We start from the raw sequence: 26,108 nt of genomic DNA on the forward strand, positions 1-26,108 counted from the left end.
GCATTATTGTTCTGAAACATGAGGGGAGGGCGCCGGGATGAATGGCAAGACAATGGGCCTCAGGATCTCGGATGTGGAGGTCCTGGGCTGACCCGTGGTATGCGGTTGTGAGGCCGGTTGGACGTACTGCCAAATTCTCTGAAAAAACATTGGAGACGGCTTAGGGTAAAGAAATTTACATTCAATTCTCTGGCAACAGCTCTGGTGGACATTCTTGCAGTTAGCATGCCAATTGCACACTCCCTCAAAACTAGAGACATCTGTGGCATTGACAAAACTGCACATTTTAGAGTGGCCTTTTATTGTCTCCAGCACAAGGTGCACGTGTGCAATGGTCATGCTGTTTAATCAGCTTCTTGGTATGCCACACCTGTCAGGTGGATGGATTTTCTTGGCAAAGAGAAATGCTCACAGGGATGTAAACAAAATTCTGCACAACATTTGAAAGAAATAAGCTTTTTGTGTGTATGGGAAATTTCTGGGCTCTTTTATTTCAGATCATGAAACATGGGACCAACACTTTATATGTTGCATTTATATTTTTTTCAGTATATTTGAATAAAGTTCACAGAAAGTAACTACTTTTGTAAAATACTTGAATACAGATCTTTGGAAGTGACTACTTTTCTGAAACTATCAGATTGGCTGCGTTCAACTCATAGCAGGGCTGCATCTGGAACTGCATGTTGAAGATAGAATGAATAGAGCACACACAATCTCCTATACTATTGCAATCAATCTGACAGCCATATTTTAACCGTTTTGTTCCAAAACACTATATACATTAACCATTTAAAATGATATGTTTATAAAACATGTATCCATAGGCTGCCACAAGTACATACAGAGTTTAAGTGATGAATTCAATTACAAGCAGGAAAAAAAAGTGGGGAAAAAGTGTGCCTCCAGCCCCAACCTCCCCCACTCCTGGAAACCATGTTTCCCACCCCTTCCCACTCCACCTAGCAACTTGGGTTGCTAATCAGTCTCCCGCCTCCTGTGCATTTCACGCACAACAGTTTCTAGGGTTTATCAAGAATGGTGTGACAAGCACAAAACATCTTGTCAGCGGCAGTCCTGTGGGCGAAAACAGCTTGTGGATGAGAGGTCGAGGGAGAATGGCAATAATCGTGCAAGATAACCGTCATGGCACTAACAGCCAAATAACGACGCAGTACAACGGTGGTGTGCAGAACGGCATCTGTGAATGAACAACTCGTCGGTGCTTGTCATGGATGGGCTATTGCAGCAGATGACCACTCCAATCAACCAAACGCAAGAAGAAGCAGCTTCTGTGGGTATGCGATCACCAACACTGGACAATTAAGGAGTGGATAATAATAGGAGTGCACAATTGTGAGCAATAATAGTACCAAAGCCTAGTTACATTGTTTAATGGATAAATCAGTTCACCTCTACCAGGGTGCACTATAGCTTACCTTGCCATATGCAGTAGGCCTACCAGTCAAAAGTTTGGACAAACCTGCTCATTCAAGGGTTTATCTTTATTTTTAATATTTTCTACATTGTAGAATAATAGTGAAGACATCAAAACTATGAAATAACACATATGGAATCATGTTGTAACCAAAAAAGTGTTAATCAAATCAAAATATATTTTATATTTGAGATTCTTCAAAGTAGCCACCCTTTGTGGTTATATTTTAAAAAGGACTCAATCTGCCTTGGTGTGGATTTACAATCAGAGGTGTACAATTCTTTATAGAAACGGGATAATCTTTGGTCGATTAATATGGGTTCTGATAGTAATTCACCTGATTCAGATTCAGATTCAGATTCGATTCTTCACGCAAAAGGCGTGGATCTGGGCCTGTTCCAGTGAAAGCAGGATATCCTTCTCGTTGGACTCGTTAAAGGAAAAAGTTTCTTCCAGTCCGTGGTAAGTAATCGCTTTTCTGATGTCCAAAAGTAATTTTTGGTCATAAGAGACGGTAGCAGCAACATTATGTACGCAATAAGTAAAAAAATAAGTTACACAAAACTCAAAAAAATAAATAAAAATTGCACAATTGTTTGGGAGATTGTAAAACGTCAGCCATTTTCTTCTGCGCCATCTTAATCATCTTATCCTACCAACGGGACATTAAAAACTGTAACATGCTATGTTTCACCGAGACGTGGCTGAACAAAGAAACGGACAATATAGAGCTGGCTGGATTTTCCATGCACCGGCAGAACAGAGACGCTACCTCTGGTAAGACGAGGGGTGTGGGTGTGTGTCTTTTTGTCAATAACAGCTGGTGTGCGATGTCTAATATTAAGTCTCAAGGTATTGCTTGAGTACCTTATGATAAGTTGTCGACGACACTATCTACCAAGAGAGTTCTCATCTGTATTATTCGTAGCCGTCTATTTACCACCAGAAAGCGAAGCTGGCACTAAGACCCCTCTCAACCAACTCTATAAGGCCATAAGCGAAGAAGAAAATGCTCACCCAGAAGCGGTGCTCCTAGTGGCCGGGGACTTTAATGCAGGCAACAGTTTTACCAAATTTTTACCAGCATGTCACATGTACAACCAGGGGGAAAAAAATACTACACCACCTTTACTCCACACAGAGATGCATGCAAAGCTCTCCCCATTTGGCAAATATGACCACAATTCTATCCTCCTGATTCCTGCTTACAAGCAAAAACTAAAGCAGGAAGTACCAGTGACTCTCTCAATCCGGAACTGGTCAGATGACGCGAATGCTACACTACAGGACTGTTTTGTTAGCACAGACTGGAATAAGTTCTGGTATTCATACAACGGCATTGAGGAACACACCACCTCAGTCATTGGCTTCATCAATAAGTGCATCAATGACGTCGTCCCCACAGTGACTGTACGTACATATCCCAACCAGAAGCCATGGATTACAGGCAACGTACGCATCGAGCTAAAGGCTAGAGCTTACACTTTAAGGAGCGGGAGACTAATCCGGAACCTAGTAAGAAATTCCACTATGCCCTCAGACGAACCATCAAACAAGTAAAGCGTCAATACAGGATTAAGTTTGAATCCTACTACACCAACTCTGATGCTCGTAGGGCTTGAAAACTATTACGGACTACAAAGGAAAACCCAGACGCGAGCTGCCCAGTGACACGAGCCTACCAGACAAGCTAATTGCCTTTTATGCTCGCTTCGAGGCAAGCTGCACTGAAGCATGCACGAGAGCAGCAGCTATTCTGGATGATTATGTGATAAAGCTCTCGGTAGCCAATGTGAACAAAACCTTTAACATGTTGAGTGTAGGAGGCAGTATTTTGATGTTTGGATGAAAAACGTACCCAAATGAAACTGCCTATTTCTAAGGCCCAGAATCTAGAATATGCATATAATTAGATTCAGATTAGGAAAGAAAACACTCTTAAGTTTCCAAAACTGTCAAAATATTGTCTGTGAGTAGAACAGTCAGATTAGGATAGAAAACACTCTTAAGTTTCCAAAACTGTCAAAATATTGTCTGTGAGTAGAACAGAACTGATATTGCAGGCGAAAACCTGAGGAAAATCCAACCCGGAAGTGATGTTTTTCCCGAAAGCTCTCTGTTCCATTGCCTGCCTTCGCTCCATTTAAAGGGATATCAACCAGATTCATTTTCCTATGGCTTCCACATGTTGTGAACAGTCTTTAGATATAGTTTCAGGCTTTTATTTTGAAAAATGAGCGAGAAAGATCACATCGCGTCATTGTATGGCTGGGTGCCAGCAGCGTTTTGCATGCGCAACAGTTTGGAGCAGACATTTTCTCTCTCTCTCCTATTGAAGAAGGTACAGTCCGGTTGAAATATTATCAATTATATATTGTAAAAACAACCTGAGGATTGATTATAAAAAACGTTTGACATGTTTCTATGAACTTTACGGATACTATTTGGAATTTTCATCTGCCCGGTTGTGACCGCTCGAGCCTGTGGAAATCTGAACATAACGCACCAACCAAACTGAGGTATTTTGGATATAAAAATAATCTTTATGGAATAAAAGGAACATTTATTGTATAACTGGCAAACATCCGAAGATCATCAAAGTTAAGCGATTAATTTTATTGCTTTTCTGACTTTCGTGACCAATCTACTTGGCTGCTAGCTGTTTGTAATGTTTTGTCTGCTGAGAGAGATGTCCTTACATAAATACTTGGTATGCTTTCTCCAAAAAGCTTTTTTGAAATCTGACACGCCAGGTGGATTAACAACAAGCTAAGCTGTGTTTTGCTATATTGCACTTATATTTTTAGTAATTTAATTTAAATTTGGCGCTCTGCAATTCAGCGGATGTTGACGAAAATGATCCCGCTAACGGGATGGGTGCATCAAGAAGTTAAACAGGTCTACATTCACAAAGCAGCTGGACCAGACGGATTATCAGGACGTGTACTCAAAGCATGCGCGGACAAACTGTCAAGTGTCTTCACTGACATTTTCAACCTCTCCCTGGCCGGGTCTGTAATACCTACATGTTTCAAGAAGACCACCATAATCCCTGTGCCCAAGGAAGCAAAGGTAACCTGCCTAAATGATTACCGCCCCATGGCACTCACGTCGGTAGCCATGAAGTGCTTTGAAAGGCTGGTCATGGATCACATCAACAGCATCCTCCCGGACACCCTCGACCCACTCCAATTCGCAAAACGCCCCAACAGATCCACAGATGACACAATCGCAATCGCACTCCACACTCGCCCTTTCTAACCTGGACAGAAGGAACACCTATGTGAGAATGCTGTTCATCAACTACAGCTCAGAAATCAACACCATAGTCCCCACGTATCTAATCAGTAAGCTAAGGATTCTGGAACTAAACACCTCTCTCTGCAACTGGATCCTGGACATCCTGACTGGCCGCCCCCAGGTGATAGGAGAAGGCAACAATACGTCTGCCACGCTGATCCTTAACACTGGGGTCCCTCAGGGGTGTGTACTTAGTCCCCTCCTGTATCCCCTGTTCACCCACGACTGCGTGGCCAAACACGACTCCAACACCATCATTAAGTTTGATGATGACACAACAGTGGTAGACCTGATCACCGACAACGATGAGATGGCCTATAGGGAGGAGGTCAGAGAACTGGCAGTGTGGTGCCAGGACAACAACCTCTCCCTCAATGTGAGCAAGACAAAGGAGCTGATCGTGGACTACAGGAAAAGGCGGGCCGAACAGTGGAGCGGGTCGAGAGATTCAAGTTCCTTGGTGTCCACAACACCAACGAACCATCATGGTCCAAACATACCAAAACAGTCGTGAAGAGGGCACGACTAAACCGTTTCCCCCTCAGGAGACTGAAAAGATTTGGCATGGGCCCCCAGAACCTCAAAAAGTTCTACAGCTGCACCATCGAGAGCATCCTTACCGGTTGCATCACCGCCTGGTATGGCAACTGCTCGGCATCTGACCTTAAGATGCTACAGAGGGTAGTGTGAACGGCCCAGTACAAGCTTTCTGCCATCCAGGACCTGTAAATAGACAGTGTAGGAAAGCCCTTAAAATTGTAAAAGACTCCAGTCACCCTTTTGGCTGTTTTCTCTGCTACCATATGGCAAGCGGTACCTGAAGGCTCCTCAACAGCTTCTACCCCCAAGCCATTAGACTGCCACCTGACAACTTACATTGACCCCCCCCTACAGTTGAAGTCGGAGGTTTACATACACTTATGTTGGAGTCATTAGAACTTGTTTTTCAACCACTCCACAAATGTCTTGTTAACAAACTATAGTTTTGGCAAGTCGGTTAGGACATCTACTTTGTGCATGACACAAGTCATTTTTCCAACAATTGTTTACAGCCAGATAATTTCACTTATAATTCACTGTATCACAATTCTAGTGGGTCAGAAGTTTACATACACTAAGTTGACTGTGCCTTTAAACAACTTGGAAAATGCCCGAAAATTGTCATGGCTTTAGAAGCTTCTGATAGGCTAATTGACATAATTTGAGTCGATTGGAGGTGTACCTGTGGGTGTATTTCAAGGCCTACCTTCAAACTCACTGCCTCTTTGCTTGACATCATGGGAAAATCAAAAGAAATCAGCCAAGACCTCAGAAAAAAAATTGTACACCTCCACAAGTCTGGTTTATCCTTGGGAGACATTTCCAAATGCCTGAAGGTACCATGTTCATCTGTGCAAACAATACTACGCAAGTATAAACACCATGGGACCACGCAGCCGTCATACAGTGCCTTGCGAAAGTATTCGGCCCCCTTGAACTTTGCGACCTTTTGCCACATTTCAGGCTTCAAACATAAAGATATAAAACTGTATTTTTTGTGAAGAATCAACAAGTGGGACACAATCATGAAGTGGAACGACATTTATTGGATATTTCAAACTTTTTTAACAAATCAAAAACTGAAAAATTGGGCGTGCAAAATTATTCAGCCCCTTTACTTTCAGTGCAGCAAACTCTCTCCGGAAGTTCAGTGAGGATCTCTGAATGATCCAATGAAATGTGGCAAAAGGTCGCAAAGTTCAAGGGGGCCGAATACTTTCGCAAGGCACTGTACCTCCCAGGAAGGAGCATTATGTCTCCTAGAGATGAATGTACTTTGGTGCGAAAAGTGCAAATCAATCCCAGAACAACAGCAAAAGGACCTTGTGAAGATAATGGAGGAAAGAGGTACAAAGATACCTATATCCACAGTAAGACGAGTCCTATATCGACATAACCTGAAAGGCCGCTCAGCAAGGAAGAAGCCATTGCTCCAAAACCACCATAAAAAAAGCCAGACTACGGTTTGCAACTGCAAATGGGGACAAAGATGGTACTTTTTGGAGAAATGTCCTCTGATGAAACAAAAATAGAACTGTTTTGCCATAATGACCATCGTTATGTTTGGAGGAAAAAGGGGGAGGCTTGCAAGCCGAAGAACACCATCCCAACAGCAGCATGGGGGTACTTTGCTGCAGGATGGACTGGTGCACTTCACAAAATAGATGGCATCATGAGGTAGGAAAAGTATGTGGATATATTGAAGCAACATCTCAAGACATCAGTCAGGAAGTTAATGCTTGGTCGCAAATGGGTCTTCCAAATGGACAATGACCCCAAGCATACTCCCAACGTTGTGGCAAAATGGCTTAAGGACAACAAAGTCAAGGTTTTGGAGTGTCCATCACAAAGCCCTGACCTTAATCCTATAGAAAATTTGTGGGCAGAATTGAAAAAGCTTGTGCGAGCAAGGAATTCTACAAAACCTGACTCAGTTACACCAGCTCTGTCAGGAGGAATGGGCCAAAATTCACCCAACTTATTGTGGGAACTTGTGGAAGGCTACCCGAAACATTTGACCCAAGTTAAACAATTTAAAGGCAATGCTACAAAATACTAATTGAGTGTATGTAAACTTCTGACCCACTGGGAATGTGATGAAAGAAATCAAATCTGAAATAAATAATTCTCTACCATTATTCTGACATTTTACATTTTTAAAATAAAGTGGTGATCCTAACTGATATAAAACAGGGATTTTTACTAGGATTAATTGTTGGAATTGTGAAAAACTGAGTTGAAATGTATTTGCTATGGTGTATGTAAACTTCTGACTTCAACTGTAGCCTCATTATTGTTATTCTGTTACATTTTTTTAGCCTACTTGGAAAATGTTTTCCTCTTATTGAACTGCACTGTTCGTTAAGTAAGTAAGTAAGCATTACATGGTAAGGGTCTACACTTGTATTTGGCGCATGTGGCAAATAAAGTTTGATTTGATATAGGGCAGGTAATCAAGGAGGTGATGAGTCCAGGTGAGTCTGATGACGGGCAGGTGCGTGTAACGATGGTGACAGGTGTGCACTATAATGAGCAGCCTAGGTGACCTAGAGGCAGGAGAGGGAGCACACGTGACAGTACCCCCTCCCGACAAGCGGTTCCAGCCGCAGGACGCCGACCAAAATGACGATCCCGGGGTTCAGGAGTGGACCGGTCACCTCTGCTGAGGCATGGGAGCATGGCGACCTAGAGCCCCGAAGAGAGAGCACACGTGACGGTACCCCCTCTCTGGCGCATTCGGCTCCAGCCGCAGGACGCTAACCAAAAGGGACAATCCCGGGGACCCGGAGAGAACCTGTCGCCTCCACTGAGGCGCAGAAACCTGAAGAACCGGCTGAGGCGTGAGAGTCTGATGAGCCAGCTGAGACCTCCCCAGTTGCCTTGTCGAGGCACGGGAACCTGTTCACCTGCTGAGGCATTGGATCCTGTCGAGCCAGCTGAGGTTTGGGGGTCTATCGATCCCGCTGAGGTATGGAAACCCGTCGATCCAGCTGAGGCAGGGGAACCCGACAAACCGGCTGAGGCCTCCCAGGTAGCTCCGGTTCGGACACCCGGACCAGACATCACCTCCAACACAAAAAAAATATTACCCCCTGATGCTTCCCTTTGGTGAGGCGTCGTTCTGTAACGTGTGCGCTGACAGTCGGAAGGCAAGTTCAGGGAGTGAGTGTTTTAATAAATAAAACGCAACTAAATACAAAACAAGAAACACAAACATGACACTGGAACAGAAACAATGATGCCTGGGGAAGGAACCAAGTTATATATATATATATGGCAGGTAATCAAGGAGGTGATTGAGTCCGGATGAGTCTGATGACGCGCAGATGCGCTTAATGATGGTGACAGGTGTGTGCCATAACGAGCAACCTGGTGACCTAGAGGCCAGAGAGAGAGCACACATGACAAGTATTGATAATCCCATAGATCTAAAATAAAAAGCAGGACCCACAGGAAAACCCACTCACTGGTCACTACCCACCCAGAAGACACTCTATAAATCGTTCCCACTTCCCTGCCCCCTTTTCCCCAGCCCTCCCTCCCCGGTTCCCAGACCTGCACGATAATTCCAGAGTTTTGGCATAATGGCAGCCTTACATATGAAATAAATTAAGCAGCATATTTCTGGTCTAATGATAATTAAATAATAACAATGTCAAACAAAATAAGTAACCAATTCAGACCTTTACAATTAGGTTAGCAGATTTTACGAGTAAGGGTGGGTATTGAAGAAGCAAGAACGAAAATGAAAACAAAAAGATGATAACAGATATGCAACCCTTAATGCATAAACAGTAAAAAAAAAATTGGGATAGCTGTGTCGTGTCTTTGGCTATGCCGGATTAAGTGATATGACATGCTATTCTATAAAATCATTTCTCCGTAATTAATATTACCTGATTGAGCTAATCATGTAAATGTAATTAACTAGAGAGTCGGGCACCACAAAATAATATTTATAGAGCTGTTATCTTCCGAATAAACTCTTAAAGACCTAGTAATATTTTACATCAATAGCAGTCAATATTAATCGTCATCTTACTTCAGTCTCATCTGAAAGTTGTAAATTCTTGGTTATCTGCATGAACCCTGGCTAACAATTTGAATCAGCAATACAAAATTGGGTTTAATCATTTATTTACTAAATACCTAACTAATCACACAGAATTACACATACACATAATTAAATCATAACTTGATTACAAATTACGTCATAAAGGAAAACGTCCCTAGCGGGCGGAACAGATATGACAGTTGGTTACACAAAAGAAAAGGGGCTGGGTTAGAGTGAAGGAGCGGGAAGACTGAGGAACAAAGGCCGAAGCTGTGCTATCGTAAATACAGTATCTTATGCATTCTAAATTACCGCCCATTTGGAAAAGGAAAATGCAACAAATATTTACTCTGAGCTGCGCTTCGGTAGGTTGGTGGTAGATAGAAGGCCGTGTTGCCCAACCGAGTCCTTTGAAGAATGTCTCTGGTTGTCAATTAAATACGTTGTAGTAACGTCGTAGTGTGATAGACGGGATACTCTGTCTGTTCCTTCCTAACCCTCGTTTGCATCTGCTGTTGCTAACTAAACGGCTAGGAGGTATCACTTCTGTAGTGAATAAGAGTTCAAAGTTCATATGATTCGCAACCAAAGCTCACGCTGATGTTGGCTTCGTTCTGTAGTTATTATCTGAACCATTCTGACATCGGACCGTCGTCCTACATCCTCGGAACAGGAGGTTATATTGTCGTCAAGGGCTTATATAGGAAGGGAGAGGAGGACGTGTTTGAAAAGTTTTATAGCCCATGTCCCTTCACAGGGGCGGGCCACTGATTGAGCGCAGCCCTATTTTATGAAAACCCAAATCTCACATTTTAGAAGCTAAAATCACATTTCATCCCGTCATGAATAATTTCATATTCAAACATTTAAATTGAACAACAATTCCATGTGAATCCGATAACTCTAATGTATAGACTTTCCACTGTAGAGTTTGTCATTTTATCATTGATGAGAATGTCTCAGATGACAACCGAAATTACATCATATTCATTAAGTACCACCGCATATGTTCAATGGGCCAGATTACCAGAATATAGTTAATTTCCCCCCACCTTCTGATGTTCCCGGAATCTCTATGTTAACCAAGGGGTTTGCAGATGTAACCTCAGTGAGAGAGAGAGGAAAAAGGGGGAAAGAGGGGGAAAGAGGTATTTATGACTGTCATAAACCTATCCCCCAGGCCAACGTCATGACAGCTGTATGATCCATATATTGTCCATTGTTCATTAATTGGCATGGTGTCATCACTATGTAAATGTCCTGGACGAAAGGCAATATAAAAATTATAACAAGTTCAATGCTTAGCAATACTAGTAATATCGTTCCTTGAACCCAAACATGAGGGGTATCCTCATCATTTTCTTATGCTGAGATGACCGGATGTTCGTGCCTGACGTGGTCCGCTCCACGGTCCTGGACTGGCCTGCCACCTGGGTTCCCGCCGGACCCTGGCTTTTGGTGGCCTACCATGGTCCCTGACGTCTCCGCATTTGTCGTCGCTTGCACAGTGTGTGCACAAAACAAGACTCCTCAACAAGCTCCAGCTGGTCTCCTTCAACCTCTGCCTGTCACTCACCATCCCTGGTCCCACATCTCCCTGGACTTTGTCACCGGTCTTCCCCCATCTGATGGCAACACCACCATCCTGACTATGGTGGATCGGGTTTCCAAAGCCGCCACATAATTCCTCTCCCCAAACTACCCTCAGCCAAGGAGACGGCCCAGCTCATGGTGCAGCACGTCTTCCGGATCCATGGACTGCCAGTCGACATGGTCTCTGACCGGGGCCCTCAGTTCTCATCTCGGTTCTGGAAGGCATTCTGCACCCTCATTAGGTCATCGACCAGCCTGTCCTACGGATTCCACCCCCAGTCCAACGACCAGTCGGAGCAAGCCAACCAGGATCTGGTGACTACTCTGCACAGCATGGTCTCCGCCAACCCCACCTCCTGGAGCCAGCAGCTGGTGTGGGTTGAATATGCCCGCAACACCCTTCCCTGCTCTGCCACGGGCTTATCTCCTTTTGAGTGTTCCCTGGGGTATCAGCCCCCGCTCTTCCCCAAGCAGGAGGAAGAGTGCGTCATGCCTTCTGCCCAGATGTTTGTCTGCCGCTGTCATCATACCTGAAGGAGAGCCCGGTCGGCACCATCGGACCCCGGCTCCCCGGCATCATCTTGGGCAGAAGGTATGGCTATCCACCAGGGAACTGCCCTTCCGGGTGGAATCCCACAAGTTCTCCCCCCGGTTTATTGGCCCATTTCCCATCGCCAAAATGATTAGCCCCTCAGCTGTTTGTCTTCTGTTGCCACATACCCTTCGTATACATCCCACCTTTCATGTGTCCATGTCTTTGCGATTGTCTCCACCTCCTCCAGATGTCAACCATCTACCGCATTATCCCCTGTGTATTTATACCTGTGTTCTCTGTTTGTCTGTTGCCAGTTCGTCTTGTTTGTCAAGTCAACCAGCGTTTTTCATCTCAGCTCCTGCTTCTCCCCAGTCTCTCTTTTTCTCACCCTCCTGGTTTTGACCCTTGCCTGCCCTGTCTCTGAGCCCACCTGCCTGACCACTCTGCCTGCCCCTGACCCTGCCTGCCATCCTGTACCTTTGCCCCACCTCTGGGTCTTACCTTCAAGCATGCTACTTTTAACCCTATCCCAAACCTTAACCCTTACCTTAACCATTCAGAAATAGTAATCTCATGACTCTGGATCAGAAGGTTGTATGTTCGATCCCAGTCGTGAACACTGTTCTTTTATTTTTATTAGAAAAAATTAATATATACTGTATATGTTTTGTCCTTTTTACCACTTTTTCTCCACAATTTTGTGATTTCCAATTGGTAGTTACAGTCTTGTCCAATTGCTGAAACTCCCGTACGGACTCGGGAGAGGCAAAGGTCGAGAGCCATGCGTCCTCCGAAACACGACCCCGCCAAGCCGCTCTGCTTCTTGACACACTGCTCGTTTAACCCGGAAGCCAGCCGCACCAATGTGTCAGAGGAAACACCGTACAGCTAGTGACCAAAGTCAGCGTGCATGCGCCCGGCCCGCCACAAGGAGTCGCTAGAGTGCAATGGGACAAGGACATCCCAGCCGGCCTAACCCTCCCCTAACCCAGACGACGCTGGGACAATTGTGCACCGCCCCATGAGTCTCCCAGTCACGGTCGACTGCGGCACAGCCCGGGATCGAACCCGGATCTGTAGTGACGCCTCTAGTGCTGCGATGCAGTGCCGCTGTGCCACTGTGGAGGCATTTTGGGGTTTTAACCCTATCCCGAACCTTAACCCTTACCTTAACCATTCAGAAAGAGTGCCTAAACTTACACCTTAACTTCCAAATTTGACATTTGGAGAAATGGAACGATAAAGAGCAGCAGGAGTCAACCCAGGGTGTGAAAAACACTTTGAAATTTTACATTTTGAGCACTATTGAAATGTAATGTTTGGAGAATGTGGATGAAGTTAGACTGTGAGAGTTTGTTGGTATTACCTTATGACTCAGACATTATGGAAATATATTTGTTAGTAATTTTGAAGCTGCAAAAGTGGTCTAATCTAATGTTGAGGTGATTCCATGTCCCTTGTGTATTTAATTATAGGCTATAGGCTACATTAAGATTAATATCTAAGAGCCCTCAAAACCATGTGCTTATGATCATATATTTCAAATAATTTGCATGTATTCAAATACATTCAAATATTGTTTAGTTTTCTGGTACTGTATTTAAATATCAAAGAAAATAGTTGTCTTTTTGTTTAAACTCTATATAAACTACAGTATATTCGACTACCATAAGTATTTGAAAAGTTGGTATTTTCAAATAAACTACAAAATGCTAAGAAAATGTGCCCAGGTCTGCTGGAAACAAACACGATACAAGGTAAATTAGTACCACTACATAGTTTGAATGGGAAGTGCCCTCTGCCTGGGAGTACAGGTCTGTTACACCAATAACATGCTTGCACGCACATAGATAAAAACAGGTTCCAAACACACACACCAAAATAGAGCAGAGAAGTCAGACAGTGAAACATGAGGGTATTAATGTGGGGTAGTCAGCATCATAGGGCCTCAGACCAGACACACAGCAGCACAGTAATGTCTGATGCGCCTCTCTCTTAACATCACATAACAAGCTAAAGAGAGTGTGAGGGTTGTTGTGTGTCAGCCAAGGTGATTCATCATGACAGCTGTGGAAAATTTGTCTGAATTACTGTGGAAATGAGAGTATGTTTTCACAGCATGCCCAACAGCAGCTATTGCGTCTATGCATGCCACAAACAGTGGTAGCTTTCTGAGCTTAAGCTAAGACCTTAGGTCCAGGATCTACCGCAAGTATTCACAGGTATGGTTGCATGTTCATTTATTGTGTGGATGCGTGCATATGTTTGTGTATGTGTGTGTGTGGGTGTACAGTAAGACTCACCATAACCATAAGTGGTCTCATCCAGGGAGGTAGGAGAGGTGTGGAAGAGGTTTTTAATAGGGCAGCCGTCCACATCCAGCCGGGGGAGCGACACTGCGTTCTTGATGATGGGGGAGATGGGAGGGGGTGGCGGGGACAGGTCCTTCGACCCCACCCTGGGATGCTCTGGTGTCTTCCGAACATGCCGGAGGGTCCGGGAGAAGAAAGCCCCGATCTTGTTGTCAGGACTTGTGACGGAATCATCATCCTCGTTTCCGTTGGCGGCCCCGCCGTGATTGCTAAGGAACGAAGTGTCCCCGAACACGTCCCCTCCACGGCCCACGTGCATGGTGTGACGGAAGTCTCCCAGCGGAGGGCTGATCATGTCCAAGGTGAGGTCACCCTTGAAATGACGTTTACCCTGAGAGCCGGCCACCAGGCCCTTCAACCCAGGGATCTTCCCCAGGTTCATGGTGATGGCCAAGGGTAAGGTTCTCTAAAAAAAAAATACAAAAATCCCTTTAAATCCACTGAAAGTAGGGATGGAAAAGGAATTTAAATATCTTTGGTGAAAGATTTGCTTCAGAAATTCTCCCAGGGGGATTGTGTGGCTCAAAAGTAATGATCATGTAAGTTTAGGTTTTGAATAGAATTCCACCACCAGGTCTTGTAGGGTCAACCTCGGTAATGGAGACGTCTATTGTATTCTCTTGTTATCATGTGCTGTTTGCAATTTCAGTCCCATTTTCTGCTGTTTGTTGTCTTCCATATCCAGCTGGATTAAGTGGAGAAATGGAGGGAAAAAGTATGCAGCTCAGTTCCTGGAATTCACTGCCAGTTTGAGTGTGGTCAGAGACGCTATGCTCTACAGTTGTTTTAGGCTTTGGGTTTTTAAAACATCAGCTCAGGAATAACCCCAGTTCTAGCTGCAAATATCCCTCCTGTGGTTGTACACTGGAACCATTTATTAAAAGAAAGCACAAAAAATGTATTCAATTCTCCGCCTAGAAGAGGCTCAAATGCAGCTATAACAGTCCAGTAACCCTGAGGGGATTTTTTTTGCTAGAGACTGATTTAGTGTATAGATGTAGAACCAGGTAGGAGATCTGGCAGAACACATCACTATCTGGAACATTCAGTCATAAAGTAACTGGATCAGGTTTTTCTACAGACCCTTGCCTACTGTTTGTCGTCAAAGTTCCGGTTTTCAAAGTCCACTGTTCTAGAACCTTCTAAATGTAGACCACAGTGACTCTCCTGTCACTGCCCTCGAGAACAAATTAAATGTATGTTTTAATTGTCTGAGAGTTTCAGGTTATTTTGTCTCTCTCTCGTCCTGTGTTTTGTTACAACATGAGTGCGTGCTACTTAATCAGATCACATATTTCCCCAAAATACTTTTGCAAAATCTCTATAAAAGCAGAGCAGAGACCCTCATTCAACACTTACAACTGATCTGACCAGAAGCCCCAAATCTTGTTTTCAAACATGCAAAGTATGTTCCACTAGAAAAAAACATACTATTTTTAGCCCAAAATTCATAAAATACTGACAAATGTACTGATAAGAAAATCACTTAGCTGACTTTGACTGCACAAAATACCCCAGTAAGTCAACACTGGCAGGAGGTATGCAAATAATGGACTTTTCCTTTGTTATCTTTAGCCAGCAAAGTAATGGATATTGCTTTCTGTAATAATTTGATAGTGTAACGTACACTGACAAGGTGTTCTTATTCTTTTAAGAGCTTTCCATTACCGAGGCCCTCCCACAAGCGATAGCCTGTCTTTATTAATGACTTGGAGCAGACCTCTGAATGGGATTGCGTCAGGGTTAAAGCAGCCTTTTAATTTGCTCCTGACCACAGTCCCAGGCCCTCTCCTTTAGGTCTCCACTGGCTGGCGTTTTAAGAGCGGCAGCTGGGTGCAGCACAGAGGGAGGAAGCACACCTCATACCACAGACTGGAAAGAGAGAGAGTGAGGGAGAGGAGTCGAGAGAGAGATAGAGAGCAGTACCAGGGGTCTACTTACCAGACCAACAGACTTCTATTAGGTGTGATGTTGAATTTGAGATAGTCTTAACCTCTCGAGAGCATGAACCAGACACTCATAACCAGACTTCATATACTTACAGTTCAAGCCACCACCTCAACATCTCTGACTAACTCTCCTATGTGACTGTGAGCTGCAGAGGCAAAAGCAATCAGGCACTGCTCAGCTTGTGTGTGAATGTGAAGCAAAGCAGATTCTCTCTCATGGTTGAAAGAAAGAGAAAGAGAGAGAGAGAGACTTTTTGACCTCTCGTCTGACTCCCGCAGACACAGCTGGAGCCCGAAGGTTTATCCCCACACGTCTTTAAGGAACGCTCCTAGATGTCTCCTACACGTTCCAGAATCCCCCCATGCCCTGCTCTGTCCTCCTCCTCTCCTTCTGATCCTTTGTTTTCAGAGTTACACAAATCCAGCCGCCCACACTCCAGGCATCTGATAGCGCAGGGCTGAAATTGAGCACCAGTTGGTTTCAGAAAAAATAACAAAAACAGTCTCTAATAAAGGGTAATAAGTTTAATGCAGTAATCCCGGCAGCTGTCTGAGTTTTCAGAAGGAAAAAGGGGGTCTCCTCAGGGGATTGGTCGTAGCCTGGATGAGCCCCTAATCCCTGGATCTCTTCTTCCCCTCGCCTGTCCGTCAATACTTTTTTGGGGCTCTCTCCTCCCTCTTTCTGGGCTCTGTCCTGGCACTGACGTTCCTCTCTCTGGGTCTGTGCTGGTTCTCTCCACCAGGCCTGCTGGTTATCTGCTGGTTATCTGGGTCTGAGAAGCTACCTTGGCCTCACTCTGAACATGCTGTCTGTTGTGGGAGAGAGAGAGGGGGGAGACAGGGAGTTAGAAATGGTGGGTCATGGTACCGGTACATACAGTTGAAAGTCAGAAGTTTACATGCACGTATGTTGGAGTCATTAAAACTTGTTTTTTAACCACTCCACAAATTTCTTGTTAACAAACTATAGTTTTGGCAAGTCGGTTAGGACATCTACTTTGTGCATGACACAAGTCATTTTTCCAACAATTGTTTACAGACAGATTATTTCACTTATAATTCACTGTATTACAATTCCAGTGGGTCAGAGGTTTACATACACTAAGTTGACTGTGCCTTTAAACAGCTTGGACAATTCCAGAAAATGATGTCATGATGTCATTTAGAAGCTTCTGATAGGCTAATTGACATAATTTGAGTCAATTGGAGGTGTACCTGTATTTCAAGGCCTACCTTCAAACTCAGTTCCTCCTTGCTTGACATCATGGGAAAATCAAAAGAAATCAGTCAAGACCTCAGAAAAAAAATTGTAGACCCCCACAAGTCTGGTTCATCATTGGGAGCAATTTCCAAATGCCTGAAGGTACCACGTTCATCTGTACAAACAATAGTACGCAAAGTATAAACACCATGGGACCATGCAGCCATCATACTGCTCAGGAAGGAGACGCGTTCTGTCTCCTAGGGATGAACGTACTTTGGTGCGAAAAGTGCAAATCAATCCCAGAACAACAGCAAAGGACCCTGTGAAGATGCTGGAGGAAACAGGTACAAAAGTATCTATATCTTCAGTAAAACGAGTCCTATATCAACATAACCTGAAAGTCCCTCAGCAAAGAAGAAGCCATTGCTCCAAAACCACCATAAAAAAGCCAGGCTACGGTTTGCAACTCAAATCGAATCAAATCAAATCAAATTTTATTTGTCACATACACATGGTTAGCAGATGTTAATGCGAGTGTAGCGAAATGCTTGTGCTTCTAGTTCCGACAATGCAGTAATAACCAACAAGTAATCTAACTAACAATTCCAAAACTACTGTCTTATACACAGTGTAAGGTGATAAAGAATATGTACATAAGGATATATGAATGAGTGATGGTACAGAGCAGCATAGGCAAGATACAGTAGCTGATATCGAGTACAGTATATACATATGAGATGAGTATGTAAACAAAGTGGCATAGTTAAAGTGGCTAGTGATACATGTATTACATAAGGATGCAGTCGATGATATAGAGTACAGTATATACGTATGCATATGAGATGAATAATGTAGGGTAAGTAACATTATATAAGGTAGCATTGTTTATATATTTACATCATTTCCCATCAATTCCCAATATTAAAGTGGCTGGAGTTGAGTCAGTGTCATTGTCAGTGTGTTGGCAGCAGCCACTCAATGTTAGTGGTGGCTGTTTAACAGTCTGATGGCCTTGAGATAGAAGCTGTTTTTCAGTCTCTCGGTCCCAGCTTTGATGCACCTGTACTGACCTCGCCTTCTGGATGATAGCGGGGTGAACAGGCAGTGGCTCGGGTGGTTGATGTCCTTGATGATCTTTATGGCCTTCCTGTAACATCGGGTGGTGTAGGTGTCCTGGAGGGCAGGTAGTTTGCCCCCGGTGATGCGTTGTGCAGACCTCACTACCCTCTGGAGAGCCTTACGGTTGAAGGCGGAGCAGTTGCCGTACCAGGCGGTGATACAGCCCACCAGGATGCTCTCGATTGTGCATCTGTAGAAGTTTGTGAGTGCTTTTGGTGACAAGCCGAATTTCTTCAGCCTCCTGAGGTTGAGGAGGCGCTGCTGCGCCTTCTTCACGATGCTGTCTGTGTGAGTGGACCAATTCAGTTTGTCTGTGATGTGTATGCCGAGGAACTTAAAACTTGCTACCCTCTCCACTACTGTTCCATCGATGTGGATAGGGGGGTGTTCTCTCTGCTGTTTCCTGAAGTCCACAATCATCTCCTTAGTTTTGTTGACGTTGAGTGTGAGGTTATTTTCCTGACACCACACTCCGAGGGCCCTCACCTCCTCCCTGTAGGCCGTCTCGTCGTTGTTGGTAATCAAGCCTACCACTGTTGTGTCGTCCGCAAACTTGATGATTGAGTTGGAGGCGTGCGTGGCCACGCAGTCGTGGGTGAACAGGGAGTACAGGAGAGGGCTCAGAACGCACCCTTGTGGGGCCCCAGTGTTGAGGATCAGCGGGGAGGAGATGTTGTTGCCTACCCTCACCACCTGGGGGCGGCCCGTCAGGAAGTCCAGTACCCAGTTGCACAGGGCGGGGTCGAGACCCAGGGTCTCGAGCTTGATGACGAGCTTGGAGGGTACTATGGTGTTGAATGCCGAGCTGAGGTCGATGAACAGCATTCTCACATAGGTATTCCTCTTGTCCAGATGGGTTAGGGCAGTGTGCAGTGTGGTTGAGATTGCATCGTCTGTGGACCTATTTGGGCGGTAAGCAAATTGGAGTGGGTCTAGGGTGTCAGGTAGGGTGGAGGTGATATGGTCCTTGACTAGTCTCTCAAAGCACTTCATGATGACGGATGTGAGTGCTACGGGCGGTAGTCGTTTAGCTCAGTTACCTTAGCTTTCTTGGGAACAGGAACAATGGTGGCCCTCTTGAAGCATGTGGGAACAGCAGACTGGTATAGGGATTGATTGAATATGTCCGTAAACACACCGGCCAGCTGGTCTGCGCATGCTCTGAGGGCGCGGCTGGGGATGCCGTCTGGGCCTGCAGCCTTGCGAGGGTTAACACGTTTAAATGTCTTACTCACCTCGGCTGCAGTGAAGGAGAGACCGCATGTTTTCATTGCAGGCCGTGTCAGTGGCACTGTATTGTCCTCAAAGCGGGCAAAAAGTTATTTAGTCTGCCTGGGAGCAAGACATCCTGGTCCGTGACTGGGCTGGATTTCTTCCTGTAGTCCGTGATTGACTGTAGACCCTGCCACATGCCTCTTGTGTCTGAGCCGTTGAATTGAGATTCTACTTTGTCTCTGTACTGACACTTAGCTTGTTTGATAGCCTTGCGGAGGGAATAGCTGCACTGTTTGTATTCAGTCATGTTACCAGACACCTTGCCCTGATTAAAAGCAGTGGTTCGCGCTTTCAGTTTCACACGAATGCTGCCATCAATCCACGGTTTCTGGTTAGGGAATGTTTTAATCGTTGCTATGGGAACGACATATTCAACGCACGTTCTAATGAACTCGCACACCGAATCAGCGTATTCGTCAATATTGTTATCTGACGCAGTACGAAACATGTCCCAGTCCACGTGATGGAAGCAGTCTTGGAGTGTGGAGTCAGCTTGGTCGGACCAGCGTTGGACAGACCTCAGCGTGGGAGCTTTTTGTTTTAGTTTCTGTCTGTAGGCAGGGATCAACAAAATGGAGTCGTGGTCAGCTTTTCCGAAAGGGGGGCGGGGCAGGGCCTTATATGCGTCGCAGAAGTTAGAGTAACAATGATCCAAGGTCTTTCGTACTTCTACACCTGCATTGCTTGCTGTTTGGGGTTTTAGGCTGGGTTTCTGTACAGCACTTTGAGATATCAGCTGATGTACGAAGGGCTATATAAATACATTTGATTTCATTTGATTTGATTTCATTTGATTTCCACCCCTGGTTGCGCAATCGATATGCTGATAAAATTTAGGGAGTCTTGTTTTCAGATTAGCCTTGTTAAAATCCCCAGCTACAATGAATGCAGCCTCCGGATAAATCATTTCCAGTTTGCAGAGAGTTAAATAAAGTTCGTTCAGAGCCATCGATGTGTCTGCTTGGGGGGGATATATACGGCTGTGATTATAATCGAAGAGAATTCTCTTGGTAGATAATGCGGTCTACATTTGATTGTGAGGAATTCTAAATCAGGTGAACAGAAGGATTTGAGTTCCTGTATGTTTCTTTCATCACACCATGTCACGTTAGTCATAACGCATACGCCCCCGCCCCTCTTCTTACCAGAAAGATGTTTGTTTCTGTCGGCGCGATGCGTGGAGAAACCCGCTGGCTGCACCGCCTCGGATAGCGTCTCTCCAGTGAGCCATGTTTCCGTGAAGCAAAGAACGTTACAGTCTCTGATGTCCCTCTGGAATGCTACCCTTGCTCGGATTTCATCAACCTTGTTGTCAAGAGACTGGACATTGGCAAGAAGAATGCTAGGGAGTGGTGCACGATGTGCCCGTCTCCGGAGTCTGACCAGAAGACCGCCTCGTTTCCCTCTTTTTCGGAGTCGTTTTTTTGGGTCGCTGCATGGAATCCACTCCGTTGTCCTGTTTGTAAGGCAGAACACAGGATCCGCGTCGCGAAAAACATATTCTTGGTCGTACTGATGGTGAGTTGACGCTGATCTTATATTCAGTAGTTCTTCTCGACTGTATGTAATGAAACCTAAGATGACCTGGGGTACTAATGTAAGAAATAACACGTAAAAAAACAAAAAACTGCATAGTATCCAAGGAATGCGAAGCGAGGCGGCCATCTCTGTCGGCGCCGGAAGTAATACAACTGCACATGGGGACAAATATCGTACTTTTTGGAGAAATGCCCTCAGGTCTGATGAACAAAAATAGAACTGTTTGGCCATAATGGGCATCGTTATGTTTGGAGGAAAAAGGGGGAGGCTTGCAAGCCGAAGAACACCATCCCAACCGTGAAGCACGGGGGTGTCAGCATCATCTTGTGGGGGTGCTTTGCTTCAGGAGGGACTGGTGCACTTCACAAAAAAGATGGCATCATGAGGAAAGAAAATTATGTGGATATATTGAAGAAACATCTCAAGACATCAGTCAGGAAGTTAAAGCTTGGTCGCAAATGGGTCTTCCAAATGGACAATGACCCCAAGCACACTTCCAAAGTGGTGGCAAAATGGCTTAAGGACAACAAAGTCAAATTATTGGAGTGTCCATCACAAAGCCCTGACCTCAATCCTATAGAAAGTTTGTGGGCAGAACTGAAAAAGCGTGTGCGAGCAAGAAGGCCTACAAACCTGACTCAGTTACACCAGCTCTGTCAGGAGGAATGGGAACAAAATTCACCCAACCTATTGTGAGAAGTTTGTGGAAGGCTAACCCGAAACATTTAACCCAAGTTAAACCATTTAAAGGCAATGCTACAAAATACTAATTGAGTGTATGTAAACTTCTGACCCACTGGGAATGTGATGAAAGAAATAAAAGCATAAATAAATTAATCTCTCTACTATTATTCTTACATTTCACATTCTTAAAATAAAGTGGTGATCCTAACTGAACTAAGACAGGGAATTTTTACTAGGATTAAATGACAGGAATTGTGAAAAACTGAGTTTAAATGTATTTGGCTATGGTGTATGTAAACTTCCGACTTCAACTGTAGGTAAGACACACATAGAAATATAATGAAAGGTAAATCATCTGGCATTTGGAGTGCAGCTAGTACTGACAGTTGTTTCCATAGTGCAGCTGGTACTGACAGTTGTTTCCATACTGCAGCTGGTACTGACAGTTGTTTTCATAGCGCAGCTGGTACTGACAGTTGTTTCCATAGTGCAGCTGGTACTGACAGTTGTTTTCGTAGTGCAGCTGGTACTGACAGTTGTTTTCATAGTGCAGCTAGTACTGACAGTTGTTTCCATAGTGCAGCTGGTACTGACAGTTGTTTTCATAGTGCAGCTGGTACTGACAGTTGTTTTCATAGTGCAGCTGGTACTGACAGTTGTTTTCATAGTGCAGCTGGTACTGACAGTTGTTTTCATAGTGCAGCTGGTACTGACAGTTGTTTTCATAGTGCAGCTGGTACTGACAGTTGTTTTCATAGTGCAGCTGGTACTGACAGTTGTTTTCAAAGTGCAGCTGGTACTGACAGTTGTTTTTGTTTGTATTCCAAATTTTTTCCACTCCTTTTCCTGCCACTAACCAAGTAGTAACTATATAATAGTTTCTGTTTGACTGTAATTCAACTGGCTAAACATAACACAAAACTCCAAAATTACACAAGCTGAGTATTAAGGGGGTTTCCCGAATATCTCTCTGGTAGGCTACATCCCAGAACCATCCATCCAATCCACCCCCTCCACCATGTAGCTGCCATACCTGTGAGCCAAGGTGAGGGATGGTGGATGTTCACTGACTGGTCTGTGAGGTATGGTATGGCAACATTCCAAATGCCACCATATTACTTATATAGGTCACTACTTTTGACCGGGTCAAAAGTAGTGCACTATGTAGTGAATAGGGTTCCATTTGGGACGCACTGTAGATGGAGAAGCCAGGCTCTAATAGGAGCCGTGTGTGTGTGAACACATTCCTGGGAGCAACATCACTGGACTCTCTCTCTCCATTACAACCATCACATCAGAGAGAGAAGAAAAGAACCCAACCACATCCCTGATTAGAAACACCTTATTAAGGTCTGATCCCGCTTTCCTTCTCTGAGTCTGGCTGTGTTACAGTACTGTATGCAAAAAAAAACACATGGCTAGATCAATGGACTGGAGAGATACTATACTGTACTCTCAATCATCTTTTATTGAATCGAATGAGTCAGGATTTTATACAGAATTATGTTTTGTTGGGTATACCAACCAGCATTTGACCCCTCTCCTCCTTTCCAAACTCCGGTCCTATTGTAAGTCCCTTACTCACTAACTTAGTTAACCAGGTGAACAAACATACAAGATAAGGCTGCATTTTTTCACTCCCCCACCACATCCAAATAATTTATCTTCCCCTTAGCTGTGCTCTATTTGAATCCAAGGAAAATAGAGCAACACTTCCCCTAAGCCAATCATTTTTTAATGCTTCTTCAAAAAACATCCATAGGCTCTTGAAGCATCAGCCTTCCTTCATCCTTTGTCCTCCTTTTCCCTCCTTTCAGCGCTCTCTCCCGTCCCCCTCATTCTCTCTCTACCCCATTTTCTCTCCATTTGTCATTTGCCATGCTGTTGTGGACAGACTTTGAGGGAGTCAGGAAAGGAATGAGTCAGGCCCATTTGGTGACATTGACAGGTAATGTATCCTCTACTCTTTATGTGTGGCAACCAAGTCACCAACAACAAGTAGCCTCAGGTGTTAAAACAGACAGTTCGTCCATACTGGGAGTTCACACCTTCTAAACTAAACTCTTTCCTGGTTGTGTCAATCAAAGATGGTGGATAAATGAAGATAGTTCACTCAGGCCGTTTACCGTTGAATTATTTTCTGTCCGCTTAACGGGATGGCTCTCCCATAGACACCAATGCGATAGCATCTGGGTCTGGTCTGATTAGGTCATTGACTTCAATGTAACCAGAACAAAACCTGAGAGTGGGGTGTCTCGCTTCCTCTTCAGACTCTGGTGTCAATGACACAGGTCACATTGGAGGAATGTGGGGCAAAGGTACAAATGTCTAGAGTTCAAATGAAGGAATCACATTGGATGAGGCCAACAAGGAAGGAATGCCCCAACTCTACATTCCAATACCTCATCATCAGGTTCTGATTCTAGGTGTTTGCTTGGTTATTCTGGTTCAATATGCATGAGTAAGGCCGGCGGCAGGCCAAAATTGAAAAATAAAAATCAATAGAGGCGATGGTCAAACAGGTCTACTGCAGCCATGCGTGAACAAGAGTAGATCCATCAGACCTGCCTGGTGTTGCAGGCAGAGCGCCAGGAAAACATGACTATTATCACAGAGCCTGCTCTCTCCATTGATCTGCCTTGTGTGTGAAGCTAACAAGCTCTCCAATCAATTGTATTGGCTGATCTCCCTAATGAGGTCAGAGTAATGAGAGCTCTGTTATGTGGTGTTGCTACCCTTGACATGTGGAGCAGGAGCTGCGTCATTAACTTGTCAATATGTGAGTCAGGGGTTCCCCTATGGTGTTCTGTTAAACAAGTCATTTTAATGAATAGTTGAATCCTCAATGGTAAATGTTATGATTCCCCCCATAAAACATCTGATGAGCATAAGCAGAACGAAGAATACAGGAGAGGATAGATTCATATAATTTGTGGACAATATTTTTGATCAGCTAAGACCTAAGCATAGACCAGTGATATATTGCAACACAAGCAACCCTAAATATAATGCAGGACAGATTATGTTTCATGCCAAATGATCTATGGACAGTCACCCTCAAAACTTTTACCACAATAACAAATGTGCATGTTAGGATACAGCTAGGCTACAGAGCCATAGAACCGTATACATCGGCAGCCTGTGGTTCATAATTTCAGTTATCATATATGATGACGTGATTGTGAAAAGACAGCAAGACAACATTAAACAATTGAACAACAAAAAACTTGTCCTCCATACTTTACTTTCATTTGACACAGAGTCTATTGATATTTGAGAGAATGCATTTATAGAAGACTAATTAATAGCCTTAATATGTATTCAAATAGCCCAATGAAAGGAGAGGCTACGAGAGGAAAATAAAAAGTTGAGTGTAAAGAAAAACTTACCTGGGCAAGTAGACTAAGAGCCGTTCATGCAGATGGGATACGATTAAAAGAGCGTACTTTTTATGATAATCCCAAAAATCCGTAATTATAATGAAGTATCATAATGTATTGTGAGTTCTAGTAGCCGGTCTTGTAACCGGACAGTACGTTTAGCGCGTTCAGCTTCAGCAGAATGAGCTTGAGTAGGCGGTGAAGAATGGTGCGGGCTACTCATAAACTGATGACGAGGCCATCATCGAATCAGCAGAAGCGAAGCAGGCAAGGGGAATTTACTTTATGAAGTAGCTAGTGATACCCGGGTTGACTCATAACCTGCAGTCCCGCAGTTATATGCAGGTTATAGGGTCAAACAGGCTATAATTTCGTTAATTTGGGGTATAATTTATGTTTTCTTTTATGTATTCACAAAAAAATCCATTATGTTATTTCTTTTTACTTTGTTTTGCTTTAGGTTTATTTAGTCATGCTTTAAATTAATTTAATCTAGAAAATGCTCCAATGTGTACACAAATTGAAAACTGAAGTAGTATTTTTCTTTGCTTTTAAAAGATGCCACATAAAGACATAGAGACAGAAACAACATTTAAAAAATATCCTATACCATACCTGGAACATCTGCAAATAGACAGAGAGAGATACTGGAAGAAAAAAGAGATGGGAGAAGTTAAATCTATCTCTGAGCTTACAAAGCAAGAACGAAGAAGCAAGAGATGGCAATGGAAATGTAACCAACGGAATAGAAGACAGACTTTAAAGAGAACAGTTGCAATGGAAACTTACCTCTCAGGCGACACACCACCTCAGTCACCAGATGACCTGCAGCCAGAACATGAGGCCAACATACCTGCCCCTAACTTACCTGCACTTAACTTACCTGCCCTTGATGCACGCCCTGATACCCCTTCCTCATCATCTGCAACAGGAATGAGAAGTCAAATACTTGCTGGAAGGAAAAAGGTTGGAAGAGGTCACTCAAAAACATACAGATTTCATTGCATGTCAAATGTCAAACTTGATCAAACTTACAGAAAGCTGAGAAAAAAAAGGTATGATCAACTGATGAAGAAAATGGAGAGACAAGATTCTCCTAAGACAAAGTCAAAACAGCAAATTAAGG

The 26,108-nt window shown here is 44.1% G+C and overlaps 1 protein-coding gene across 4 annotated transcripts in view; it reads right to left on the reverse strand.

The window, feature by feature from the left end:
* The window catches only part of cdc42ep1a (CDC42 effector protein (Rho GTPase binding) 1a), a 29,510-nt gene extending 4,329 nt beyond the window's left edge, over positions 1 to 25,181 (reverse strand). The window contains exons 1-3 of one of the 4 annotated variants that reach the window (XM_024387942.2): positions 24,992 to 25,181; positions 16,041 to 16,591; positions 13,764 to 14,238 (exon numbers count right to left, since the gene is read on the reverse strand). In XM_024387942.2, the coding sequence (XP_024243710.1) occupies positions 13,764 to 14,214 (451 nt within the window). In that variant the 5' untranslated portion in view covers positions 14,215 to 14,238; positions 16,041 to 16,591; positions 24,992 to 25,181. Of the gene's footprint in view, positions 1 to 13,763; positions 14,239 to 15,773; positions 16,592 to 24,991 lie in introns of all 4 variants that reach the window. The other 3 variants (XM_024387941.2, XM_024387940.2, XM_024387943.2) reach the window with 3 other exon arrangements.
* Between the last annotated feature and the right edge of the window lie 927 nt (positions 25,182 to 26,108).

The sequence above is a fragment of the Oncorhynchus tshawytscha genome, linkage group LG25, assembly GCF_018296145.1.
Source record: "Oncorhynchus tshawytscha isolate Ot180627B linkage group LG25, Otsh_v2.0, whole genome shotgun sequence".
Lineage (NCBI taxonomy): Eukaryota > Metazoa > Chordata > Actinopteri > Salmoniformes > Salmonidae > Oncorhynchus > Oncorhynchus tshawytscha.